The sequence below is a fragment of the Triplophysa dalaica genome, chromosome 24 (genome assembly GCF_015846415.1).
Source record: "Triplophysa dalaica isolate WHDGS20190420 chromosome 24, ASM1584641v1, whole genome shotgun sequence".
Classification (NCBI taxonomy): domain Eukaryota; kingdom Metazoa; phylum Chordata; class Actinopteri; order Cypriniformes; family Nemacheilidae; genus Triplophysa; species Triplophysa dalaica.
The window spans coordinates 9968039-9991887 of NC_079565.1; the positions used below are offsets into that span (position 1 = coordinate 9968039).

At 40.9% G+C, this 23849-nt stretch overlaps 1 protein-coding gene across 2 annotated transcripts in view; it reads right to left on the minus strand.

The window, feature by feature from the left end:
- Positions 1 to 1571: 1571 nt before the first annotated feature.
- The window catches only part of roraa (RAR-related orphan receptor A, paralog a), a 267139-nt gene continuing 244861 nt past the window's right edge, over positions 1572 to 23849 (minus strand). For both annotated transcript variants that reach the window (XM_056739458.1, XM_056739459.1), the window contains 9 exons: positions 17588 to 17673; positions 15095 to 15236; positions 13016 to 13411; positions 11733 to 11854; positions 11378 to 11510; positions 10095 to 10202; positions 8442 to 8552; positions 7934 to 8046; positions 1572 to 7355 (listed from right to left, as the gene is read on the minus strand). In XM_056739458.1, the coding sequence (XP_056595436.1) occupies positions 7191 to 7355; positions 7934 to 8046; positions 8442 to 8552; positions 10095 to 10202; positions 11378 to 11510; positions 11733 to 11854; positions 13016 to 13411; positions 15095 to 15236; positions 17588 to 17673 (1376 nt within the window). In that variant the 3' untranslated portion in view covers positions 1572 to 7190. The remainder of the gene's footprint in view (positions 7356 to 7933; positions 8047 to 8441; positions 8553 to 10094; positions 10203 to 11377; positions 11511 to 11732; positions 11855 to 13015; positions 13412 to 15094; positions 15237 to 17587; positions 17674 to 23849) is intronic.

Sequence of the window (23849 nt, forward strand, 5' to 3'; positions counted from 1 at the left end):
CTGTCCGGTAAACCGGCACTTAATGTTTAAATGTCACTAAATCATTAGTAAAGATGTTGTTTTAATATTACAAGATCACAAAGTTATTTCCGTGTTTGATGTGGTAAATATCCTAAATCCGAGGTGTCTGGAAGGCATCAACAGGTGTGACGCAGATATGACGTTGAACATTGCGCTCGCGACAGTTGTCAGTTTCGCGCAAGACGTGAATACGGTTGCGATATACTTTGCTAAATTTGGTTTTAATCCTTTTATAACATTAAGACACCATGGTCTTATATACAGAATTATACCATGACTACTTTTAAGAGCTTGAAGTTATCCTGAAAGTAAAAATCACGATTTTAAGGTAAGTTACATTAGATATCTGTGTATTGCGCGTGCGTCCTATGAAACCAGCTATGATAAAATATAATTTAGTTAACATTTAAAGGTTACACAGACACAAAGCTAAAACTGACTAAACAATATAATTCTTTAATGTGAAAATATTTTCCCACACAATTGGCAAAATAGTAGTGCCTGTATTTATTTAAAAATAATATTACCATCCCCTAACAATGCTTTTTTGTGTGGTTTATGAGGACTTATAAATAATACTGTACTATATCTTCAAAGTCAGAAGTATAAACAAAACACTATGTATGTGCTTTAGCTACAGTAAAACACACAAATATCATCTTTCATGTCGGAAGCAACCACATTTGTATCATTCAGTTTTGTGTGTAACTTAAAATGCTAGCGCGACAAGTACTACATTCAGTAAAGAAATACAAGACACGGAATAAGACCTCATTACAAGCGGTAAATTTTATTATGGGATAACAGCACATAAAGCACATCTAAAATCGATGTGTCCAATGCACTTTTAATAAAGATAATATTAAAGGTACAGTTTCTAAGTACAATATAACAACATTCATATTAGAATGAAAAGTATTTAAAAGACAACATTAAATTTCTTATTTTTCTTTACAGCGGTATTTACAAAATGAATCAAAATACTTATTTTCATATTTAAGAATCAGACAAACAGAAGGAGTAAAACCACTATTAAGATACTGTCTCCTAAAGAGAGTTCCAAAGAGCTGAATAGAAAGATACATGATGGACCGTCCCCATTTTAAGATCAGTAGCAAACATGTGACGTAAAAATATGTGACAACTGTTCACTGCTTTTTTTCCTGCAGTTGATGATGCCGCGAGAAGCGAAATCCAACCCGGCCCGCTCCAGCCTTCCTCGCGTTTAACAGACAACAGGAAAAAGATCCAGATGTGTAGTATGCATCATTATACATACACATATGAACACGTAAGATACATTGCATTAGTCATTTTGATTTGTTATTATCAACTTAAACCTAATTGGCAGGAAAAATGGGACACAGAGTGGATTGTCTGTAATTTTGTCTCTGCAGATATCCAAACAGGGCTCTCCCATTCATTTTCAAGCAGATACATCCAACCAGGGTGCAACTGACTAAATAAAAAAATGCAAGTCCCATAACCACGTTTCATCTGCTGTTCGAAGGAAAAGCAAAAACATCTGAGACAGAGAGTTTCGACAGAGCACTGTCGGTAAGAAATACAGGACACCACAGGAGACAATAAAATGCTGCTTCCATGGCTATAAACAAACGTGAAATCTCATTTACAAAAAAAGACAGCCAATGAAAAGAAAGGTTGGTAACACAAGACAGAAGTCACCCACATGTGCAAACACAGTCATTTGAGTACAAGAACAGTGAAAACAACAACATACGAATATAGTTTCTGCATCCTGTACCACTGAGAGGCACTCAGTGTAGTTTGCTATGCATTATTGCAAGTATATTCTGCCTTGCTACATAGAGAAAGTTTCGCACGAACCTCGTACAACTGTCTTTGTCCTGTACAATTTGTTATAACACATAACCGATGTGTGCATGTGTGTGTACTGTACGTGCGTAAGCAGATTTTGAATAGAAACATAAATGCTTACAAAGCTAGTCTTTAAAAACTAAAGGGAAGAATGAACGAAAATGGAGAGCGCCAAAGTGGCTATAGACGATCCAGTACTTTGCTGTATCCAAAGTCCTTCCAGCTCCAGACAACAAATGTACCGTTTTGAGCAATGAAAATAAACACAATACTGCCTTTTTAAGCATGACCAACCTTCTTCATCGCAAAGATTCAGAAGCGCGTTGAATAGAGATTGACTTATCCCATACTGCTTTTGCTAATAATCTTAAAAGTGAGAAGGAAACAAGCCGCGTCCCGAGACAAGCACACTGATACAGGTACTTGCTGAGTATTCAAAAGGATATTTACCACCTATTGTTAACTTTATTTGTTATCATTATTCTTATAATTATTCATCGAGTCCTAATATCAATAATGCATCAATACTCAGCGAAATGAATGGACTAAAAGGGTGGCCTAATCTAGGAATCCATAATTTTTGTTCACAAAAGTAACTTACCTAGCACCACACATCAGTATAACACAAAAAGTAAGGTCAGCACACCCTAGCGCTAATCCAACTAAGTCTAAAAGAGAGAACTGTCCTAAAACAGAGATTTTGTACAGCATGATGTGTCTGATAAACAGATCCATATTTGCACTGAGCAGGTCTTAATAGCAGTATTTTCTTTTACCTATACAGACAGAAGTTACAAAGTTACTTTTATACATGTGATCAATAGAACATTAAATATTGAGTGAATTAAAAGCAGAGGATAAAAGAGAGGATAAAAATGAAGCTGTACAGTTTACAGGCCATTTGACGTTCGTAGTTCTCCACCCGGGAACAGAACTAGTCAATATAAAAAATGAAAGGAAAATGAAAAGCAAAAAGCAAAAACGAACAAACGAAAAAGCGATAAATAAGAGATGTATTTACATGCAGATGTTCAAAGCCTATGCACAAAAATGAATAATAATACACCATATATATTATTGCTTGACATTCGATTATGGCTAAAGACTTTTTTCTTTTCTTCTATTATCTAAACATATTTCACTTTTAATAACGTATCAGCTGTGCTTTAGGAAAGAAACCTCTCAATTTTATAAATAAGAATGCATGAAAATCGTTGATGTAAATCCAAACACCTTCAGATCAAAATGCTGTTAGCATGACACGTGCCGTTGAAACCACTGAAAATAAATTTCACCAACGTTTATATGTGAGTGCATAGGCCTTGTTGCGTTTGCATAAATCTAATTGAAACGTTGTCATGCTTGTACAGCCTCATCGAGGGGTTCAAACTCAGTGCTACATAAAACATTTTAAATCCTGGTTAAACGTAAGATCTCACATACAATTCACCATCTGACCCTGCTGCATCTTAACTTTTAAAGCCTTGTCTGGGGTTTGACCTTCAGCAAACATCACCGTAGGAAAGAGACAAACGTATTTGCTTGTATGCACGCTCTCGCACGCACGTTCAGACATATATTGCTTCTCACGAGAATAAACATAGTGGGAGCTCACGACTTACAAAATCAAAATGTGGGAAACTTTATGGATCTTCCACCGATAAGAGAAGCAAACAGATCTAAAATACCACAGATCCAGAGATGTTTAAGTACCTTTGCTCGTATTAGAAAAAATAAATTTGTCCAAAGTTCTATCTCGTAGCCTATATTGCTTTGAATTGTCAAATACAAACTACACTTACAAAAAACAACATGTAAAAAGTGGCAAAACGTGACTTTACTACAGCGCTAGTGGTGCAACTAGATGAACACGGATCGTTGGACGAGAAACACAACGGTCTTCTGTGCATCAAAGCTTGTTCATTAAAAGGGGACTCCACAGCAGTGGTTGCCCTGTAGAAACCCGTATTTGTAACGCACGTTAAGTAGCCCGCGCGGACGTTGACGGTGGAGCGATTCATGAAGAGGTATTTGGCACATAGACTGAGTTATGAGTGACAGTTAGAACAATTCCCATCCAGAAAAATGAACTAAAAACATAGCATAGCGCACAGTGGTACGCTTGAGGTTGTTATCTTTCTCGGTTTGTTTTTTGGGAATTAGATCTTGGAGCTTGCTGTGTGATGAGATAAAACCAGTGGCCTATGGTTCGATTGAATTAAATGACACATTTGCATTGTTTATGATGTATCGCCGTCTTCTGTGGGCTTGACAGAATTTATGCTAGTGAGTAACACGGAATGACACGAGCATGTGAATTGCAAAGGGTAAACAGAGAAAATATCCCAAAGGGCTGTGCTTAAAAATGAAATAAAGAATGACAAGCATCTTAACAGTCCCAATTAAACGTTTTTATATATTACCACCAGGTTCTTTTGTGCTGGTCAGAGAATTGTGCTTAACATGAATATCCAATTCGTTCTGTTGCAAAGCCACCTTAGACAGCATGCTAACCTAAGAAGTGAACTTGAGTGCGCTTAATAGACAGCAACTCTACACAAATAGCCCGCCACACACGGGGTTTAACATTAATGTGGCTCAGATAAAAATGAGCACACACAAATATTTGGAAAAATATTATGCTTTTAGGTACCTTTAGAAAGCAGCATAATATTAAATGAGTCAAAAGACAAAGATGTCTTTAAACGCTGTCTGGATAGGACAGAGCTAATATCTTATTTTCCCTTGATATTCTCAATTATCACAATATTACTCTCCCTGAGCCTTGTAGTACAAGCACTGCTGATTTACAAGGAACTAAACATGAACCTGGATTGTCATTCACAGTTTAATGATGTATTAACATTATCAGGACGTCTGGGGGATGCGGGCAGAAATGAATAAACTGCACAACCAATAAAAACAAGACTGATATTTTCACCCCGATAAAATAACTAATTATGTTGACGCTGATCATTGAGATTAAATTACTGATGTTAACATTTGATACAACACAGAGCCGACTAACACGTTTAAACTACTGGTTTCAGAATTGAGTTAGACAGACTCTTCCCTGAGGATCATACGTTGTGTAATGGGAAAGACCACACAATTGTGGGGGGGGAATTGTGACGTTAAAATAGAGCGACAAGAAGCTACCAAGATCTACTTCAATAGTTTCGAAATGTCTGTTAGCGGGTCGTAGAAGTTATCTTCAAAGTTTTTCTGGATTATATTGGGATTTCATAAATGTCACAACATAGTTTTACTGGAATGTTACAAACATAATTTCTTCAGACTCAAAATAGCATGACAGACCACTATGGCACATTCAAGAGACCTACAAACATACGAAACGCACAACAATGTGTTCCTATAATCGTCTTGTTCTTTGAAAAATCATAAAAAACACACAAATTCTAATTCGTTATTGCAGGATTAAGTGCTATAGCATCCTTCGTTCCCTTTTTTCTTTCATAGGCTTTATAAGCACTGTACAATGTTACAAAAATAGAGGATTTCGACCAGACAAGGCTTTGAATATTTATCTTTTTCTCTCTTACGTTCCGGACGGGCGTTGTTGCTGGGCAAATACCTTCACAAGAGCTGCTTAAAAAGAAAATTTACACTTTCATCTCGATTCCAGTTTGTGTATCTAAGATGAAAGGATGGTAAAAATGGTTGCCAGATAAATAAGATCAGAATCATCCTCAAAAGGGGCATAAACTGTGCTGACACCACCACTAGATGGAACCATTTAACAGATTGAAACGTACAAATAAATGTACTGAAGATTGAAATAACAATAGAATAAAATGATGAAACGATAGGTCTGTTGGTACTTCCGTTTCTGATTACGTTACACAACAGAAACGTTGAAAAAGAAGGGATTTCTGATCCTGAAACATCTTTTAGGAGTTTCCTAAAAGGACTAGCTGGGTGTCAAAATCATAACGCAGGTCTAGGAACAGAATCCCAGCATTAAAGCTGCTTTTTAAAAATATATATTTTTGGAACCGATGTGATCAGTCTTTGCCCAGCACCAACCTCGCGAATAAATACACAAACACGCACACAAACACGCACCCACCCACAGCAGCGTTAGGGTTTCCAGCACTTGTTTTCCATAATCGTGGTATTTATACATGCAACACATCACTAGGTAAATATACAAGTCTTAAATTAAAGAAAGGTGCAAATAAAAGTGCCTTATCAATTTTTCACAATTAAGAATAATCTAGCTACTAATATCATACATGTTATTTAAAATAGATTCTATAGACATATTTTTTTCTGTATTGTTTGTACTTATGACTGTATACCCTGTAACACGTTAGAAATTGGGTGAAATGGACCCTTTCATTGCATCGATGGTGGTGGTCGGACCATTACGTTAACACCATTCCAGAGAGGGACTTAATAGCAGATGGCCTTAAACGATATCACTAAGCAACTATGGTAGATGAAGTCTCTGACAGCTAAAAGTAATTGAGCTTTTTACGTCATTTAAACTAGAATTACCAGAATTCTATGTTTTCCTTCTTTTTTTAGACGATTGTCCGTAGAAAGGTGCTGCTTTATGTCACCAAATGCCGACAGACATTGCTTAACACTTCTCATTCTCTCTCTTTCGCTCCCGTCGTCTTCCTCTTTGCTGCTGGTTTGTATTCTGACATCAAGCGTTCCCAGAAAGAAAATCAAACCCACAGGAGAAAGGAACTGGCCAAGCCACGCACACCACATCTATGAGTATTTCTACATACACACTTCGGTACATAAACTACTGGTGCAGTTCTGATCGTGAAGACAGATCACAGGTAAAACATTCGTTCGATTTCGTTTTTTCTTGGCTTGTAGGGGACTTTAAAATATGTGGCTTCCTTTTAAAATGTTTAAAACGCCAGATTCAGGCGAACGCTCCCAGGGAATGGTTTCCCTTTTGGAAACAAGTCAAAACGATTTATGCTGATCGTGACAAATCTCCATGGGACCGTACGCGTGGACTCTTCAGGTTCAGCCAGAAAAAAGAGAGAGAGGAAGCGTACGAAAAACAAGCGTCTTCTCATCCTCTCCCTTGGGCTGCGCGTCCCACCTGTGTCAGTAAATGGAGGGAACAAACCCCAAAAATAAACCGCTGGAGTCAAACCCAGTCCTTTGCCTCCTTCCTCATTCCGCTCGAAAAACACAAAGGAAAAAGGGGGGTGTGTGTGCAGTGTCGGCTGTCCAGGTGTGTGTATGTGTACGTGCAGGGCACTGGTAAAGTGTCTCAGATTTATGCTTGACATTCCCCACGGCGTGAAATCCCCCGGGCGGGACGGGCGCGGGAAGCGTTACCCGTCAATGGGCATGGACTGCTCAAAGTCTGATCCGAACAACTCCTTGTACAATGGGGGGAAGTGGGCGCGCACAATGTCTGGGTATATTGCTTTGAATGCCGTCAGCTTTTCTGTATGCCTGCTGCACAGAGCTCGCAGTGTGGAGACTTTGCATATCAACTGCAGAGAGAGAGAAGAGAGGTCTGTTATTCTTTTTTGCTCTAAAGGACCTTTTGGAACTGGGGTAAATGTCTGCCTTTTAAATCTAGTGACATTTGTTCTTAAGTTTTCTAAAAGAGTCATACAGCTAAAATAAATGTCCCACTTATTTCCTTTCCTGTAATGCAAGTCACTGGTCTTATTGTGCTCAATACATCAGTGCACTTTATTCTAAAAACAATATGTATATATTTGTCTAATCTTTCATCAAAATCGAATAACGTTCCCTGCACCTGAAACAACTTATCTTTTCTGCTGACAAAACCAAGGCCAACCGGGCAGGGAAAATAATATTAACCAATAACATCACAGCTTAACATTTCATGATCCAATCAAATCCAGATGGAAAATTCCATCCTACATTTTCCCCCACTTAATTGGATATAAGTCATTATAAAAGTCAAATCTGTGAAGAATATCTATATTGTCTTTAAAGCCATAATTTAATCACAATAACTAAGCATTAGTATACATAAAATAATACACAAAGATCAAATTTAATGACATCATATCCTGCTTCATTTTGTGTTAAGTAGTACCTTTGTCAGTATGCCGTCCTCTCTGTGGTTCTTCTGCAGAACGTGCTGAAGTGCCAGCTGGATTTTCTGCTGGAGTTTCTCCACCTTCACCTTTTCCTGGAGCCAAGACCGGTCTAAACACACGAGCACAGACGAGTGAGGATGTCACACTTCATCGCAATCTGAGCTGTGACCTTGCGGTTCACACACATGGTGTTTAAGTGGAGTATGAAGAAGCAGGGTTGACTCTGGTTTGTATCATTTTTAGGTGGCTGTAATTGAAATGTCCCATTAGGGAACGACACATGCACGTTTTACTACTTCACGGACACTAGTCTGATTTCATAAAACACACCACAAGGTTCAAATCTGCAATCATTCACGGACCACTTGTAAGATTTGAATCACCAACCTTTCGGTTACCGGTCCATATCTTTAACCTCAAAGCTAAAACAGCCTGTGTGGAAGTGGTAAATAAGGGATTGTGGGTAACACGTTTGTAGCGTTTAACACATTGAGCCAGGCTTACCTGCAGACATCAACACGAAGGCGGAGAACAGGGCGATCTCATCTTCAGAGAGGTGCATAGAACACAAGTTTTTCCCAAACTCGAAGACGGAGCTGATCAAATCATCGCAGCCTGTCACGGTGAATCGGAGAGAAAGAAAAAGATGTACAGACAGGCTTGAGATGTAGCAGTAGACAGCACTGGTAGACACTTGACGTTTTTGCGTTGACACGAGGTAAAACAATACATTTTTTAATGCAATACAGAATGCTTTTCCCACTTTTTTTCTCTCTCTGGAATAATCATGTTTTGGCGAACGAGATGGGTTATGTAAGCATGACTGGGGTCACTAACGAAACTTTCAGTAAAGCCCGTGACTCATGAGTTCACACAAGAGATAGTCTCTGGCATGCCTTTGTCTCAAAGGCTCGGAGAACAGATGCAGGCTTGTTAAAAAGCCCTGTGCAACTGACAGAGAAATAAGAAATTGCCATCGTTATTATAAGAATGAGATCTGCACAAACAGACACAAATATTGATTGAGTGTTGGCTTCCAGACCGTGGCATCCATATGCACACACCTTTCTCACCTACTTAATTTCTTATATTTGTGTTTGTTTTGGCATTTGGCATTTTTGGCATTCTGCTTCTAAAGGTTTCAAATGTGTGCAAGTAACCACAGAGACAGGATTTCACTAATGTCATGGCATTCAAACATAAATGCTATTTGCTTACCCAAGAGAAACTCTAGACGGGTTACGGTTGTGTGGATAGCATGTTTGATAAAACACTCTCAGTAGACTCTTAATCTTGCTTATGTTGTTTCCAAATGCCCACTATATGTGTCATTTTAAGCGAGGAATGTTTGAATTTTTGTGTGGCGAATCTGGAAAGCTTGTTTGCTTGCACACGTATGACTTTCGGTTGCCAGTTGGTTGCAAATCGGTTGGGTTGTAACCACATTTGAATGCTGTCACCATGTGTGCCTCACTCAGTATTGAAAGTCCCTATGCATTCGATAATTTTATAACTCAAAACTTATCTATAAGCATTAAAATAAAAATGTTGTTACGGCTTAGAACTCGGATCAGCCAATCAGAATCAAGGACCAGAACTGACCTTTTTATAAAAGTACATAGATGCCTCATTTGATGTGTGAGCACTGCCAAAGTTAATAATATTAACAAGATGCGCCACCGGCGTTACAATGACTGGCGAGGAATGCTATGCTCAATATGGGCACTCTAGCGAAGGAAGGTACCGCCTTCCAGTAAAACGAGCCAATCGGTAATCAGTCATGACCGCCGATCTCGAAAAAGGGGATTTTTAGCACAATTTAAGCTTAGCAAACCAAATTTATGATACAGTTTATGTCGTGTTTAATTACTGATCGAAAATATGCCCTTTAGAAATATCTGCCTTCCCCCATTCAAGCAGATAGGACTGTGGACTTGCTTTGATGTAAATAGCTGCACAGAGGCGTTGCAAACATGGCCGCCGAGCGATTTCAGTAAACGGACTTTGGAAAAGGGCTGAAACAGCACCGATCGTGGTGTACTTTGGAACATTGCAGTTTTACGGAGAAAATACTCTGCAATGGTTTCAAATTATTAATTTTTCTAAAACATTTCACACCAGGGGGACGACATTTTAAACTAACTGACCGTAACTCACCTAATGATTTGAAGACGTCAGACCCTGCATACTTTCCGTCAAAATAGACTGTATTGTTCTGAGGGTCGAAGGCACGGCACATTCGGACAAACACCACCTCCAAAGAGCCTGTGCACAGATGAAAGAGAAACAAGAGGATTATTCATAGTCCAGAAGAGAGACAGATAGCAACAGCCGGAAATATACTTTACAAGGGATTTCACAACATACCAGTATTGACAATAATCGTGAATTTCAGTGAACCAAATTTTTGAATATCAGCATTCTGATTCTTGATGTAAAAATGCTATAGTGGGCATTACATTACACTCTTGTACTGTAGGTCAAACACTTTTGTGGCAGAGCCCTAGTGTGCAGCGATTTTTGTGTTCCTGTAGCTCAACTGGTAAAGCACGGGCTATAGGTCGTCTTTTAAGACAAGCTGCTTACGAAAACGCACTCTGTATAGCATACAAATAAAATGTACACCTTAAATGCACTCCAGTAACTTTGGATACAAATATCTGCCAGACGCGGAAATGTAAATGAAGACAGCTAGCTGAATACTAACAATGAGGTGTTACCACAAGTAATGCAAGAACGCACGTTAAACACCCTTGAAATGCGTTAGCTAAGCACACACGTCTGCATTCTTATACTTGCGCATCATAAAGTGAAAAAAATTACTTTGCTATGTTGACAATTAGCTGAATATATTTGTCACCTAAGAACACATCTGTGCGTTTGTTACGCTTGTGTGCGTCTCAGGTGGAATATGTTGCTGTTATTGTTGTGAGTGGGAGCAGTAATTCTAAAGCAGAGTGCTTTAGTGCGCTGCTTAGCGGATAAAAGCCACGTAACAGAAGCCATTACAAAGCTTTAGCAAGATGCTGGTGGTTTAAAATGTCATGTCAGACAAGAGCTCTCACTCACTTTGTTATTAATTTCGCTTGAGCGTGGCACAAACAGAAACATTGAGAGCTGCTGGGATCATGATGGGGACATTGTGTGTGTGTCATAAATCTCACATTGCTTGTAAGGAGACAGCATGGATAGCATGTCAATAATGCTCTATTTTTAAGAGCTGAGAGTCCATGCTTGCAAATTTTGGCAATTATAAAAGATTATGTAGGTTATTCCATGCATACATCATTCACATAAAGAGCATAAAGCAGATAAAGTAAGTAGTATGGTAGTATGGAATGAATTTAGCAACACCGGAGCAGAGGAAAATTTCTGTTTAAAGTCTGTGAAATAAGCCAGGACGGATGATGGTGATACAAACACACACACAAATGCTTTACCTGCTTTGAGTAGCACTATCTGATCATTCTGACAGAGCTCCATGAAGCCATCGATGCGCTTGGCAAACTCCACCACGTACTGAATGGCCTCTGTGATTTTAATAGCACACAGCTGCCACATGACTTCTCTGGGCTGAGGGGAAACACAACAAAGATCCTGTTAAGTATCAGTAGAAATAAATCGTTGTTTATCCCTTCAAGTGGCTGCACCGCATGTACATGTAAACAGCCACTAGGACATTTATACACTAAACAACACTGCCACAACAATGTACATTTACATCATTAAGTTTAAGATATCCTTTAGCACTGCACAAAGCTTCATTCGCTCTTCAGGAACGTATGTGTGTAGTACCTTGCTCTGGTAGCTCTCCACTTCCTCCTGAAGGAAAGCTTGCCAGGTCATCTGCTGAAGCTCTTCTCTCAGGTACTGACACGTCTCCATATGGGACTTGGATATGTTTTGGGCCAGATGCTCTGAAAGACAACACAACGCACGTCAAAAGCCTTCGTGACGCCTGGCTGCATTTAATGTACAGACATATCGAGATGTTCTATATACAGTATATGTATGCATATGGTGTATATTGCGTGTGTTCATGCATACATGAGCTCAATGGCAATTGTTTCGCATTAGCGCTATATGGAGGTCGTACCTTGGGAAGATTCTCACAGCAAATGCATATTTGAGTGAAGTGTGGTTGTGCATTATTATTTCAAGTCGATGTAAAACCTTGCAGCCACATGGCTGACCTTTTACATTCAGATTTTCTGTAGATCGAGTAAACAACACTGGTTCAGAAGCACTTCCTGTTTTTGTTTTTCAGGGGGGGTTTCATATTTATAATTAAGTTTTACAGATGTTTAACATTTTCATTAATTTCCAAATGTTCTGTTGGTTGTATTTTGTTGTAATGTTAGTGTATTGTTAAAAACCAAAACAGGAAGTGCATGTGGACCAGTGTTGACTTCTTGCAGAATGGTCTACATTGTATGCAACTTCTGGAAGTAAGGAAACGCAACATGTCTCAACTAAACTAATCTTGTTTTCCAGGTTAATGCCAACAAATATTTGACTATTGAGTGCTTTGTATGAGATGTTTGGTTGCAGGTTCTGTCGCTTTTTCTTCTCCTCTATTTTTGCAATGTAACCATTTTGAAACAACGCACATAAACGGCATATAAAATTGTCTCCAGAACAAGCAATAGAAATGAAAATAGGGCAATGCTTTAATGATGGCATGAAAGCAAGGTGTGTGTGTGTGTGTGTAAATTTATGGAAACAAAGGTCATATTTGCTTTCAACAGGAAAGAGCAAATGAAGGCGACAGAGAAAGAAGAAAAAAAACACAAAGTATAAAATTCAATCATGTTGAAAACACATCTGTTAAAGAGAGTCCCAGAGCAGGAGGGGAACCTAAAAAAATGATTTCCCACGGCGCGTGCCCTGCTGGATCCTGATTGGCCCTAATTAATGGAAACTAATTAGAAAAAAAGAGGTACTTTTAATGAGTCTTTGAGATGAGTCTCCAACCTAATGCTATTTTAAGACACCTTTAGCGACGTTTGCCCCACGGTTGAGTTCTTCCCCCAGTCCCCTCGGCTAACCAGAATCCTTCTTGCCATTTTCTCACTCACCCAGCTCAGCCATGGAAACGGTGGGGGATGTTTCCCCATTGGTGAAGGAACAGTACGGGAAGAAGCCCGAGCCAGAGGTGAAGTCGCAGATGGGCTCTGGCTTGATACCGTTGATGTCCAAGCCGGACTGGTCGGGAGAGGGTTGGATGTCCAGGTAGAAGCTGCTGACGCCCGAGTCGGGTTTGGTGCCATCGGGCGTGTGGCCATTCATATAGCCGCTCAGGTCGTCATGGAGCTCAGTCAAGCCGTTGGTGGAGAGGCCGTAGGTTGGTGTTAGGGGCTCGGCCTCACCGGGTTGCTGCTGGTGGTCCCGCTGTTGCTGTTGGAGCCGGTGTTTCTGCACTTCTGCATACAAGCTGTCCCGCTGTTTCTTGGACATGCGGCCGAATTTCACCGCTGTTGAGACAAAGATGGTACACATAAGAATTGATCGACTTCTTCAACAAATATAAACAGATGCAGTCAAGTGAGCAATATTTATTCTGGTGGAAATTGTTTCCAAAACCTTTTGTGAGTCTTGTTTGGAGAAATGTAATAGTGATGTCTCCATGCAGGGATCAAACCAGCAACCCAGTTAAAAGCCGTGAGTCTTAACCACTAAACCAAACCATGCCTCTTTACAACTTAAATAGTTAATCGAGCGATACATCCGTACAGTCCTCTTATTTTCGAGGAAATAAAAGTAACTTTACCCCATAGCCATCGTTTCTGAACAACAATCTCTTTTCCCTCAAGACTTTGGCCTTTGAAGGGAAGCTTAGTGAAGCAGCATGATGAGTACGCCTAATTCCAGGGAGCAGGTTTTAATGTCTCTGCGAGGGTATTAATTCGGTGTATTTGGTCCGAAAAAGTGCTCTACTCTATAATAGCATTAGCTTTCCGCTGTCTACCTGCCAAAATTATCCAAGAACAGACGACCTGACTGGAATGAATCGGCAATTTACAAGCACTCACAAACAGGCAAGACCCTCACTCGCCGCACCTGGAGACAACAGCGGAGATGTAGAAAGAAAGAGTTTGCAACAGCTTCGGCTAGTCTTTGAACTGGAAAAATGTTGTGGGAGCAGATATAGTGCGGATCAGGTATAAGTGGAGCTCAACTGTCTGTGAAATGAAGGGCGTCTGAAAGAGGATGAGCCAAAGAAGTATTGGATGGAAGGAAGACAAGATTAGACAAAAGGAGAAGAGATAAAAATGAGATGAGGGTGAGTCGAGTAGATGTGAAGCGAGCAAGTGTGAAGAAAACTAAATGAGATAGGACACAAAAAAGAGATGAAACAAAAGAAAGAGGAGAAGAAGAGAAAAAGGACAGGAAATATGATTTTGAACGTTGCTAAAAGTGCTAAAAGCCATAAAGCAAGAAACTCAGAATTTAAAAAAGCTTTTGTTTGGAAGATGTACTGGAAAGGGTTCTGGACGAAAACCTAACATGGTCTCAGACTCGTCTGTGTACGGTCTGCGTCTCACTGTGAGGAAGGCAGATGGGGACCAGTGAGCTTCAGACAGAGTGAAGTCAGAAGTCACCTTGTCTGTCCTGGTTGCGTGCGAGAGAGCAGCCCGGTACACTCGGAAGACCTGGCCTGATTTCATCCTCCTGTCACGGGCCGTAGTCACATCGCCCAGCCGGAGGCCCAGCAGGGGGCCTCCACACACATGCACGCACACAAACACACGCTCACCTGTGTTCCCGTTAATGCTGCTCACCTGCATTGGCTTTAATGAGCCTGTTTTAATGATGCTCATTTAATAAAAGCTACTTGCTGTCAGAATCCCCAGCCTGAGTGAGGATGCCCTGCAGTCCCGAACTACAAGCGCCTCTAACATTCATCTTGTTGCAAGTTTGTTGAGAAACTAATGAGCAATGCGCCAACAAAGAGCAGATAGTCTAATTTATATGACATGGCCAGACTGGGGTTTTTGTTGGTGCCTTTTATTGCCTTTTCTTGAAGTCTACTTGCACGTTTGTATGCAGTTTCATGTATTTCTATGTTACGCATATACAGTACTTTATATGCTGCTGTATTCAATATTTCGCATGCGTTTGATATTCTGTGTCTGCTGTACTGGACATGCACTCACCGTCACGTGACATGCCCACGGCCAGACACTTCTGCAGCCTGCAGTGCTGGCAGCGGTTTCGGCTGGTCCGGTCAATCAGGCAGTTCTTCTGACGCGGGCACGAGTACGCCGCATTGCTCTGTTGACTCCTCCTGAAGAAACCCTAGATCCCCGAGAGACAGAGAGAGACAATGAGAGCCACTTGGTTGAGCTGTTGGTGTGGTTATATTCACACACTTGGGTTATAATAGGGGTGTCACAACATACCATTATTGACAATTGATTATTTAGATAATCAATATTGTGTTTATGCTACATTTAAGATCATATCGTAAGGAATTCAACACCCTTTTATGTTATGTCTATGTTGCCTTAAAGTTCACCCAAAAATGAAAGTTCTTTAATCATTTATTATTTTAAACCCGTATGACTTTCTTCTGCAGAACAAGATATTTTGAAGAATGTCGATAACCAAACAACACTGACCCCATTGACTTCCATTGTTAGACATTTCTCAAATTCACAATGTGTGCTCTGCAGAAGAAAGAGTCATATACATGTTTTGAACGAAATGACAGTGAATAAATGATGAGAGAATTTTTATTTTGGGTGAAATCTCTTTAAAGGCTAAAATACACTAGAAGACTTATTTTCAGTCTTGACTTGTTTTAGAAAGTCTGTGCCGGTCTGCAGATTTGAAGAGTTAGTGTGTTTCTATCTGAAACTTTCAAAAAGTGTATGATGTCTAGTTTAAAAAAAGATCTGTTCAGATTGTAAAAGTCTTGTAGTGTTTTCCAGCCATAAGAGTCGGTTTGAATGTGAAAAATAGACAAAAATGAAAGATGATGATTTTGCTGATATCATGATTTATTTGTAAAATAATTATAATAATACTATAAAATCTTTTGGCCTCGGTAATCATGTAGTAAAAATCATGTTGTGACAATCCTACGCGGGAAAAGCAACAAAAAACAATGAGGTAAACACATTTTATAAGCAGGTGGTGCTATTTTTGCAATACTTTGTCTTTATCAAATGGTTAACAATTTGGTAAGAAACACCTGATTGGATCAATATAATCATATTTGCCCTGTTATAATAACAATTTTGGTATGAATATTGCATACCTTTCTCAAACAGCATAGGTATGCAACACGTTTATAGTTTGTAAGCAAACTTATGTGTGAACATCTGATGATGTTTGTAAAACAGAATATAATATTTCATACTTGTTAAGCTTGTTAACGACGCCATCTGGACTTTATTTATAGCTAAATTACAGAATTAAAGTGCGGAAAATCGGTTTAAAAACATTAATGAACCTCGCACGTCAATGTACAGTATTAACTTTAATACATCGCCGACCTGATGAGCTGAATAGAAACAGACTGTCGTCTATGTCATCTAATGAAATTTGCCAAATTTCCTAATCAGTTAATGGGAAAATAGCAGTTTGGATTGTTAATGCGGTGACGGCCTGTTCCGAGAGCGACGAGAAAGGTAGTAAATAATGGCGAGTTTGTCTGAGGTTATTAATGTTGAATCACTGGGCCCCAACCCGGTGGGTGCCGCGAGGGGGAAGGAGCGGGCGCCCACGTCGAGTTGATTTCTCATCCCTTTGACTTAATGAATTGATTCCAGCTCGTCATTAACACACCCCACTCCACAGCTCCATACACATATGTCTTAATTAGTTGCTCATTGGCTGTTTAATTACTAGAAAACAGCTGACAGCTGCCAAGTTGCTTTCTAATGGCAGCCATTATGAAAGCGGGGTAGGACTGCTGGTGACAAGCGGCGCTCCTTAATAATGCTATGATTTATGGGCCGGAGCGGTGTGCTCGCACATATCATTAAATGTCTCTCTGCCTCGTGTAATTAGTAACCATTAAAGATACATTTCAGCAGTTTATTCATCAGGGTTGCACGTTTTCTTTCCGCCGCGACGCGAGCGACTGAGCGAGAGATGCTGAGCGGAGAGTCTATTGTGCGAAAAACAAAAAAGCGACAAGCAGCAGCATTCGCATGTTTGTTTCTGCCGAGCCCGCTCGCGGAATGCTAACGAGTCGCTCCGGTGACAGGCGGCAAACAAGAATACACAATAAGCACAAAATTCCTCTTTGCTGAGTGGACGGCGCGTTTGAAAAATGCACAAAAGGTGGGGGGGCGTGCTAGCAAAACCGCTAACGACATGCTTTGATTCATAGCGCTTCCTTTTCTGATGGTTTTATTATTTTTAAAAGTCAGGCACGGCGGAGACGACTCCTGTCTTTAGGAGACAATCCCATCGTTTTGTAATTGTGATGTTCACACAACATCAACATAAATGCCGTTTTTAGAACTTTGATGATTTGTGAAGTCCTCTAAATAAATTGTCTGTGTGTTTTTTCTTTTATATGGCGATCATTTCTACAGGGAACTTCTGTTATTTTCTACAGCGTGTCATTTGTTAACTTTCCCCGCTTTTGTATTTGTCACGCACATACCCACTGACAGGGTTGTTTAGGTTCTTACCTTGCAGCCTTCGCACGTTATCACACCATAATGGATGCCTGATGATTTGTCTCCACAGATCTTGCAGGGAATTATTTCGATTTGAGCTGCGCGAAAAGAAAAGAGAGAAGACACTGTCAGGATTTTTCACTGTCACCAGTCACAGCACAACACCTCCTCCACGGCTGCATGTTGCGACATGAAACGGCGCCGAGCTTCAAACGCATCACATCCCTGCCACCCAGCCTCAGCTGCATCGTGTTTGGAGGAGGCTATCTTGACTTTAAACAGAAAACCCTTATAAAGTGCTGCGATCATGATGTCAGCTTGCACACACACAAAAAAAGACATGTAAGAAGAAACACCGCTGCATCCCGCAGAGCCTTTGGGTAATAATATCAGCAGAGGAACAGCGTGACAGGGAGCTGCTATTAACCACACGACTGGACCTTTTACCAGTGGAATATCAGCTAAGAGAAACTTAAAAGGCACATAACCCACAATGAAAGTTTGGCCATCATTGAGATGCAGTCCAACTGTGCTGTGTGGTTTACTATGAGGGAAAACGATAAAGACCTGCATTTTGATGTGATGCCATAACGATAAACTACCTATTGTGTAATTTGTGGAGCTGGAAATATTATAACATGAAATTACAAGTGACAAGTGCATTTATTCACCCTCCAAACCAGTACAGCTTTAATTCTTCTGCAGAAAACCAGAGGATATATTTGGAAGAACTTAACAACACTGGACACCTTAGACTTCCATGGTATGGACACAAAACCACACATTTCTCAAAATATCTTCTTTTTTACATGAGGTTGAATAAAGACAGAATTTTTATTTTTGGATGAACAATCCTTTAACTATCGCAGCTCATAGTTGCTTCAGCAGCAGTCGATTGTGTTTGAGGAGAAAAACCTCAGCTGGAAATTTCGAGTCACGTCTGAACAATACAGAGAAGGCCACTTTTCAACCTGCTGGTGTTATTTCTGACATATAAAACACTCCACAAACACTAAGCGCAGTTGCTTAGCCGACTCTGCTTGATAAAGTTGGGCATCTCGAAGCGAAGGCCACGGCAACATAATCGCATCAAAAGGACCTGAACCGAACCCGTGGCCATTGCAAAATAGACCTTACCATGCAAGAGCTCCTCTCTATATTTATCCGGATTAGAGCTCGACGCTCACTGTTTAATGTAGCCTAAGCATTTTATTTCTACTTGACAAAAATCGCTCCCTCCAGTTCCCTCAGATCCCGAGCCAAAGTTCCCCGCAGCTACTTGCCTACCTCCAGCCAAAATACTGTGGCTCGATAATATTTTAGAGAACCTTATAAATCCAATCGTGCGGAATTAATTTGCGCGCATCAAATCTGCCACCGCTGAGCGCATCAGCGAAGGCCACGAGCGTGTTTCATCATCCGCCCTCGAGCTCCTGTTGTGTCATTCGGATAATGTGGACGTACCCGCGGTGGGGCACTGGGGCCACTGGTCTCCCTCTCTCTCTCCGAGAACGATCACAACCAGTACACTGTCCGTTCGGTCTACACAGCCTTTAAACGGCATATTAGCATACATTTCATGTTGATAATAAAGCGCTGCTGTTCTCAGGAGAGCCTCGTGCGCATTGCCGGGTCCGAGGTTGCTAAGTGCGTACTCAGCAACGAATCTAAATATAAACTAATATAAATGCCTTACTGATCTTGCTGTTATCAGTAATTTAATGAAGACACCATCTTTTTTTGCTGTTGTTTTTCGCCTGTGTACAAAAGGAAACATTGCGGGCTGTGCACTCTGTTGTTTGTTTTGTGTTCTCTCGGCATGAGCATTAGCACGCCTGTGTGTTCCTACTCCTTTAGCATTTTCAGCCTCATTACTTACATAATTTGTTCTGACATGCACTCACAACAACTGAAGCATGCTGTAATTAAGGCTGGCTGTGGTTGAGGTCCAAAAGAGGAGATGCAGTTCAAGGCCCCGCCAGTAGGTGGCAGTACAAGGCTGTGACTGCAGACTCCATCTCAACATCCACAATCTGCCCTACAGGCTCGAAAGGCTAGCGCCTCCACACCGCTGCCATCACAGACAAGCCTGTGACTACCCGGCTGTGGGTTCAGACCTGCGTGAACAGGCTCCGCCAGCTCCTCTCTCTGACTTTCCCCAGGCACTGCTTGGAGGGCCCTACGCTTTCGCCGGAGAGAAACAGGTACTCTCGCTGACGAAGCTCGTGCCACATCAGGGGAAGGCGCAGGAAGTGAAAAGGGCATTATGCTGCGTCGGCCAATGGAGTTTGGGTCTGACTAGTGTAAATATTTCTCCGCTCTCCCTCACGCCGGGCCTCCACATGAAACGCTCACAAAGCTCTTTGTCTCCCGCCTGGCTCACGCTGCGGGTTGCTGCGCCGGATTGGTGCTTCCTTTGTCTACGGAGAGCACAAAACCAAAATTGTTCTGCTGAAGAAATCCTCACAGCAAGGGGAGGACGGGGAGTAATTCATCCAGCTACAGTAGAAACACACTGTGTGGATATATTCAGCTGTGTTACACATGTCTACAGTGTCACTTCCCTACATTGGATAACAACATGATTACCCTTGCAACATTATCGATTTTTTTGTCATGATGGTGATACCATAATGTTATAGGAGTGCTATGGTATAACAACATGACAGTCAATTATTATTTTCATTTAATCACTGTGCAACAGTACAGCCATAATATAAGGTAAATTTAGGCATAGGTAAAGGAAGAAATATTTTTCTAGATCAAGTCATTTGTGACAGAGGATGTAGTTTTTGTAAAAATAATTATTTTGTCATTTTTACTCGCCGCTTTTCAAGACCATGATTCAAAATATATTTCCTTGACTTTCAGGTGTGGGAACCACAATTTTAAAATTATTATTTTTAATTGATCTGTGGCACAACATACCATAACCTAAAATAAATATCTTTGTGAACTTTAACACATTGTGACATTTTAACACCCTGAGTGTCATTTTGGGTTTTAAATAAATCAAAGGGACAACCCAATATTGAGATACAAGTAACAAGTATGTGTTGCCCTTAACTAGAAAGGAAAATGTGTTAAGGACACAGAGCCTCCACAGCATATGTTATACACACACATATGTTTGTTTTTATAGACAAACTGTATACTCTTTCCCCTAATCCTCAAACACATCTTTCTGCATTTATACATTTCCCGACAATCACCATTTACTATGTTTACTTTGGCAACCGCTTTACATTTAGTCCCTACCAACCCATTCACACGCACATGTACTGTAGCTTCCGAAACCATCAAAAAACTCACTAAACCACAAGAATGCTAGTCACACCACTGCTGGTAAAGCTAGCCCCCATCTACATTCTACATCAAAGACATCAGGAATGAAAACAACTAAAAGGGCACAGTGCTGGGGTGATGTTAAAGAGCAAACCCTGGCACTAAATGACTGCCAAAGCACGCATTTGTCGTCTGGGCAAGCGTGGCGACAAAGAGCAAATCCGAGGCAGCTTGTTAGATTGGTCCTCTGTGTTGTGACTTCCTGGAGCCCACTTCAAGGTCACTGAGTCAGAGCCGACAGCGAGACCGAGCCCTGAGGAGTGAGTGACGTGTCACTTTGCTGTCCCCTCTGCCTCTTAACGCTATCCGTCTCTCTTACGTCTCTCGCCCTCCATCCCTCTCCCTCTCTATGTCTCGGTCCCAATCAGACCCCGTCTCTGCCGTGCCCTTTGCAGCCCTCAAATCAGACCTCATGGGAGCAAATCCTGCGCTCTCGCTTTCAGAAGCTCCTTCATTTCGGCTAACATCAAACACACTTGTCAGTTGCTCACCCAAATGGCCGCTTTAATTGGTCCGGCACATAGTTCATGCACATAAATTCAGACTGAGGTCATATTTCATAACCTAACACTGAATGTGACAGTAATTTCTCTATAAAAAAATCATTTCTGAAAGAAATCATATCATATCGTCAAAATCATTGCATCTTGCTTGTGTTAACTGTGACTTCGGCGTTTTTTTTACGATAACACCGCCTGCTAGCAATAGTTCTCTAGCGTACACTGTGATGTAAAGAAACCGAGAGTTTCCCTTTTTCTAGTCTAAAAGTGTCCATTATTTTCTTCTGCGGAATTGGCTCACGTTCACATTTTAATTTGTACAAGTCTTTCTTCTCCGCGATAAAGACCCAAAGAATGAAAACCGTAGCAAAGGTGCCTCATCAAAAACGAGACAATAATCATTTTACAGTAACGCTCGCTACGGCTCGGCGCTAGCTGTCACGGTGGCTCTGTATTCTTTAGCACATTAGTGCTGACATCAGCATCACAAAGGCGCAGATTCTCCGAGCCTGGCGCTTTTTTAACGCGCTCTAGCCTCATTTGTACCTGAGGAACTTCATTCGGAGAGTGAGGCGGAAAGTGTGATGTTGACACAATATAGTGAAAGCGTGTGAAATATTCAGAACGTTCCCTCGCTAATGGAGGACTCTAGACATGTGCGTGGGGGAGGGTTGATTGCTAACTTCACCAGAGTGCTTCTTACCGTCCACGGACACAAAATGATTAGGTTTATTTTTCTGCTCTGTGGTATAAAACATTCAGTACATCGGTGTGTTCTCACGTAGATATCAGTGAAATTGCTTGGTGTGCTAAAAACCAGTAGCAAATGGCCAGAGCTAGCAATGCAAATCAATATAAAATGCAGCTCTGAGCTAAAATCACGTTCAGGATTAGGATTATCTTCTTATGCTATGTGGACGCATAACGGCCAAGCCATGAAGTAGAGAGCTTAAAGGGACAGTTCACCCAAAAGTCTGCCATCATTTATTCACCCACATTTCATTCTAAACCTGTATGTGACTCTTTCATGTTTCCACTTTAAAAGAAGACTCATGGCTGACCATTATTGTGACCACAAACGTCCCACCACTAGTGGTAGCAAGTGGCATTGCAGTTTGTTCATGCAACCCAGTATAGATCAACCAATTGAATGAGGCCAGAGCTTCCTTTTGTGTCGCTGGTAGGGATGAGGAAATTACTTGCTGTAGCTTTAAATGTATAAATGCCATTGGCCCGCAGTGTTTTCTCCATTACTGTGTGTGTGTGTGTGTGTGTATATGTGTGTGTAGGAGGTTGCTAATATGGTTGTGTGTTGACAGCTGTCATTGACCACATGACGTAAAGCCATTGGACTCATGTCATGGGATTATGTAAGCGATTGGACAGCCTTGCTGGAATTGCGTACAGTGCCACATTACAGTAGGATTAACAGCAGCCCTTCAGGCCAGAAAACTCCAGAAACGCCAGAAACAAACAGCAGTTTAATCAAATTTCTTCTGAAATGTCTCGTTACTGTTTCAGATTGTTTCTGTAAGTAATGCAGCCGAGTGCCTTGTGTGGTACAACACAAACCGCTGGTGCTATTCAGATGCGTTAAGTATAGGTTTGAAAAAATGTGTCAGTACAGACAGTCTGGAGCTTTTTGGCTTAGTTTATAACATAAGATACGGTTTAATAAAAAAGAGAAATGGTCTAAAAATGGTTCACATTTACATCTATGCATTTGGCAGATTCTTTATATCGTTTATTTTTGAACGTGTATTCACTTGGAATCAAACCCCTAACATTTGAGGCATCGTTCATGTTCAGTGCAGGATGAGACGGTAAAAAGAAAAATGGTTTGGACCTTGCAACAAAGAAAGATTTCAAGCATGCGGATCAAGGCAGAGAAAGCCTTTAAATCACGTGGGATTGTTTGTTTTTCCACGCGCATGTTTGTTTGCGCTTCGTGCGTAATTCGCAGATTTTAATCACAGTCCGCTGTCATGATTCACAGTCACTCGAGACCGTCTGAGAGCTGAGAAGATCAGAGGAGATAAGGATGATCGAGGGAAAAAAACAATAGCTTTTCCTTCCTCCTGTAGCTCCTGAAGTGGTGGGTTGGACCGAGGGCTGGCTGCTTGCCTTTGGGCAGCGTTCAGGCGTGAACTCATGCATGCATCTGTGTTTGTTTACGTGTGAGGCCATTAATTTTTCAGTGCCATACACATAACTCAAGATCCTTCTCAGCAAACACAGCAGCTTGTGTTACCGTATTTCTAGATGTACCCGAGTGAGTCAGTCAAATGCATTTTGACATGCCACATACAGCCGATCCGTGCAGAGCAGGAGAGTTTCCCAGTTGTTAGTGAGGAGACCTCCCACTTCAAGTGTCCATTATTTATTTATTTTGTGCTGCAAAACAATTTAAGAACTACTTAGGGCTACGT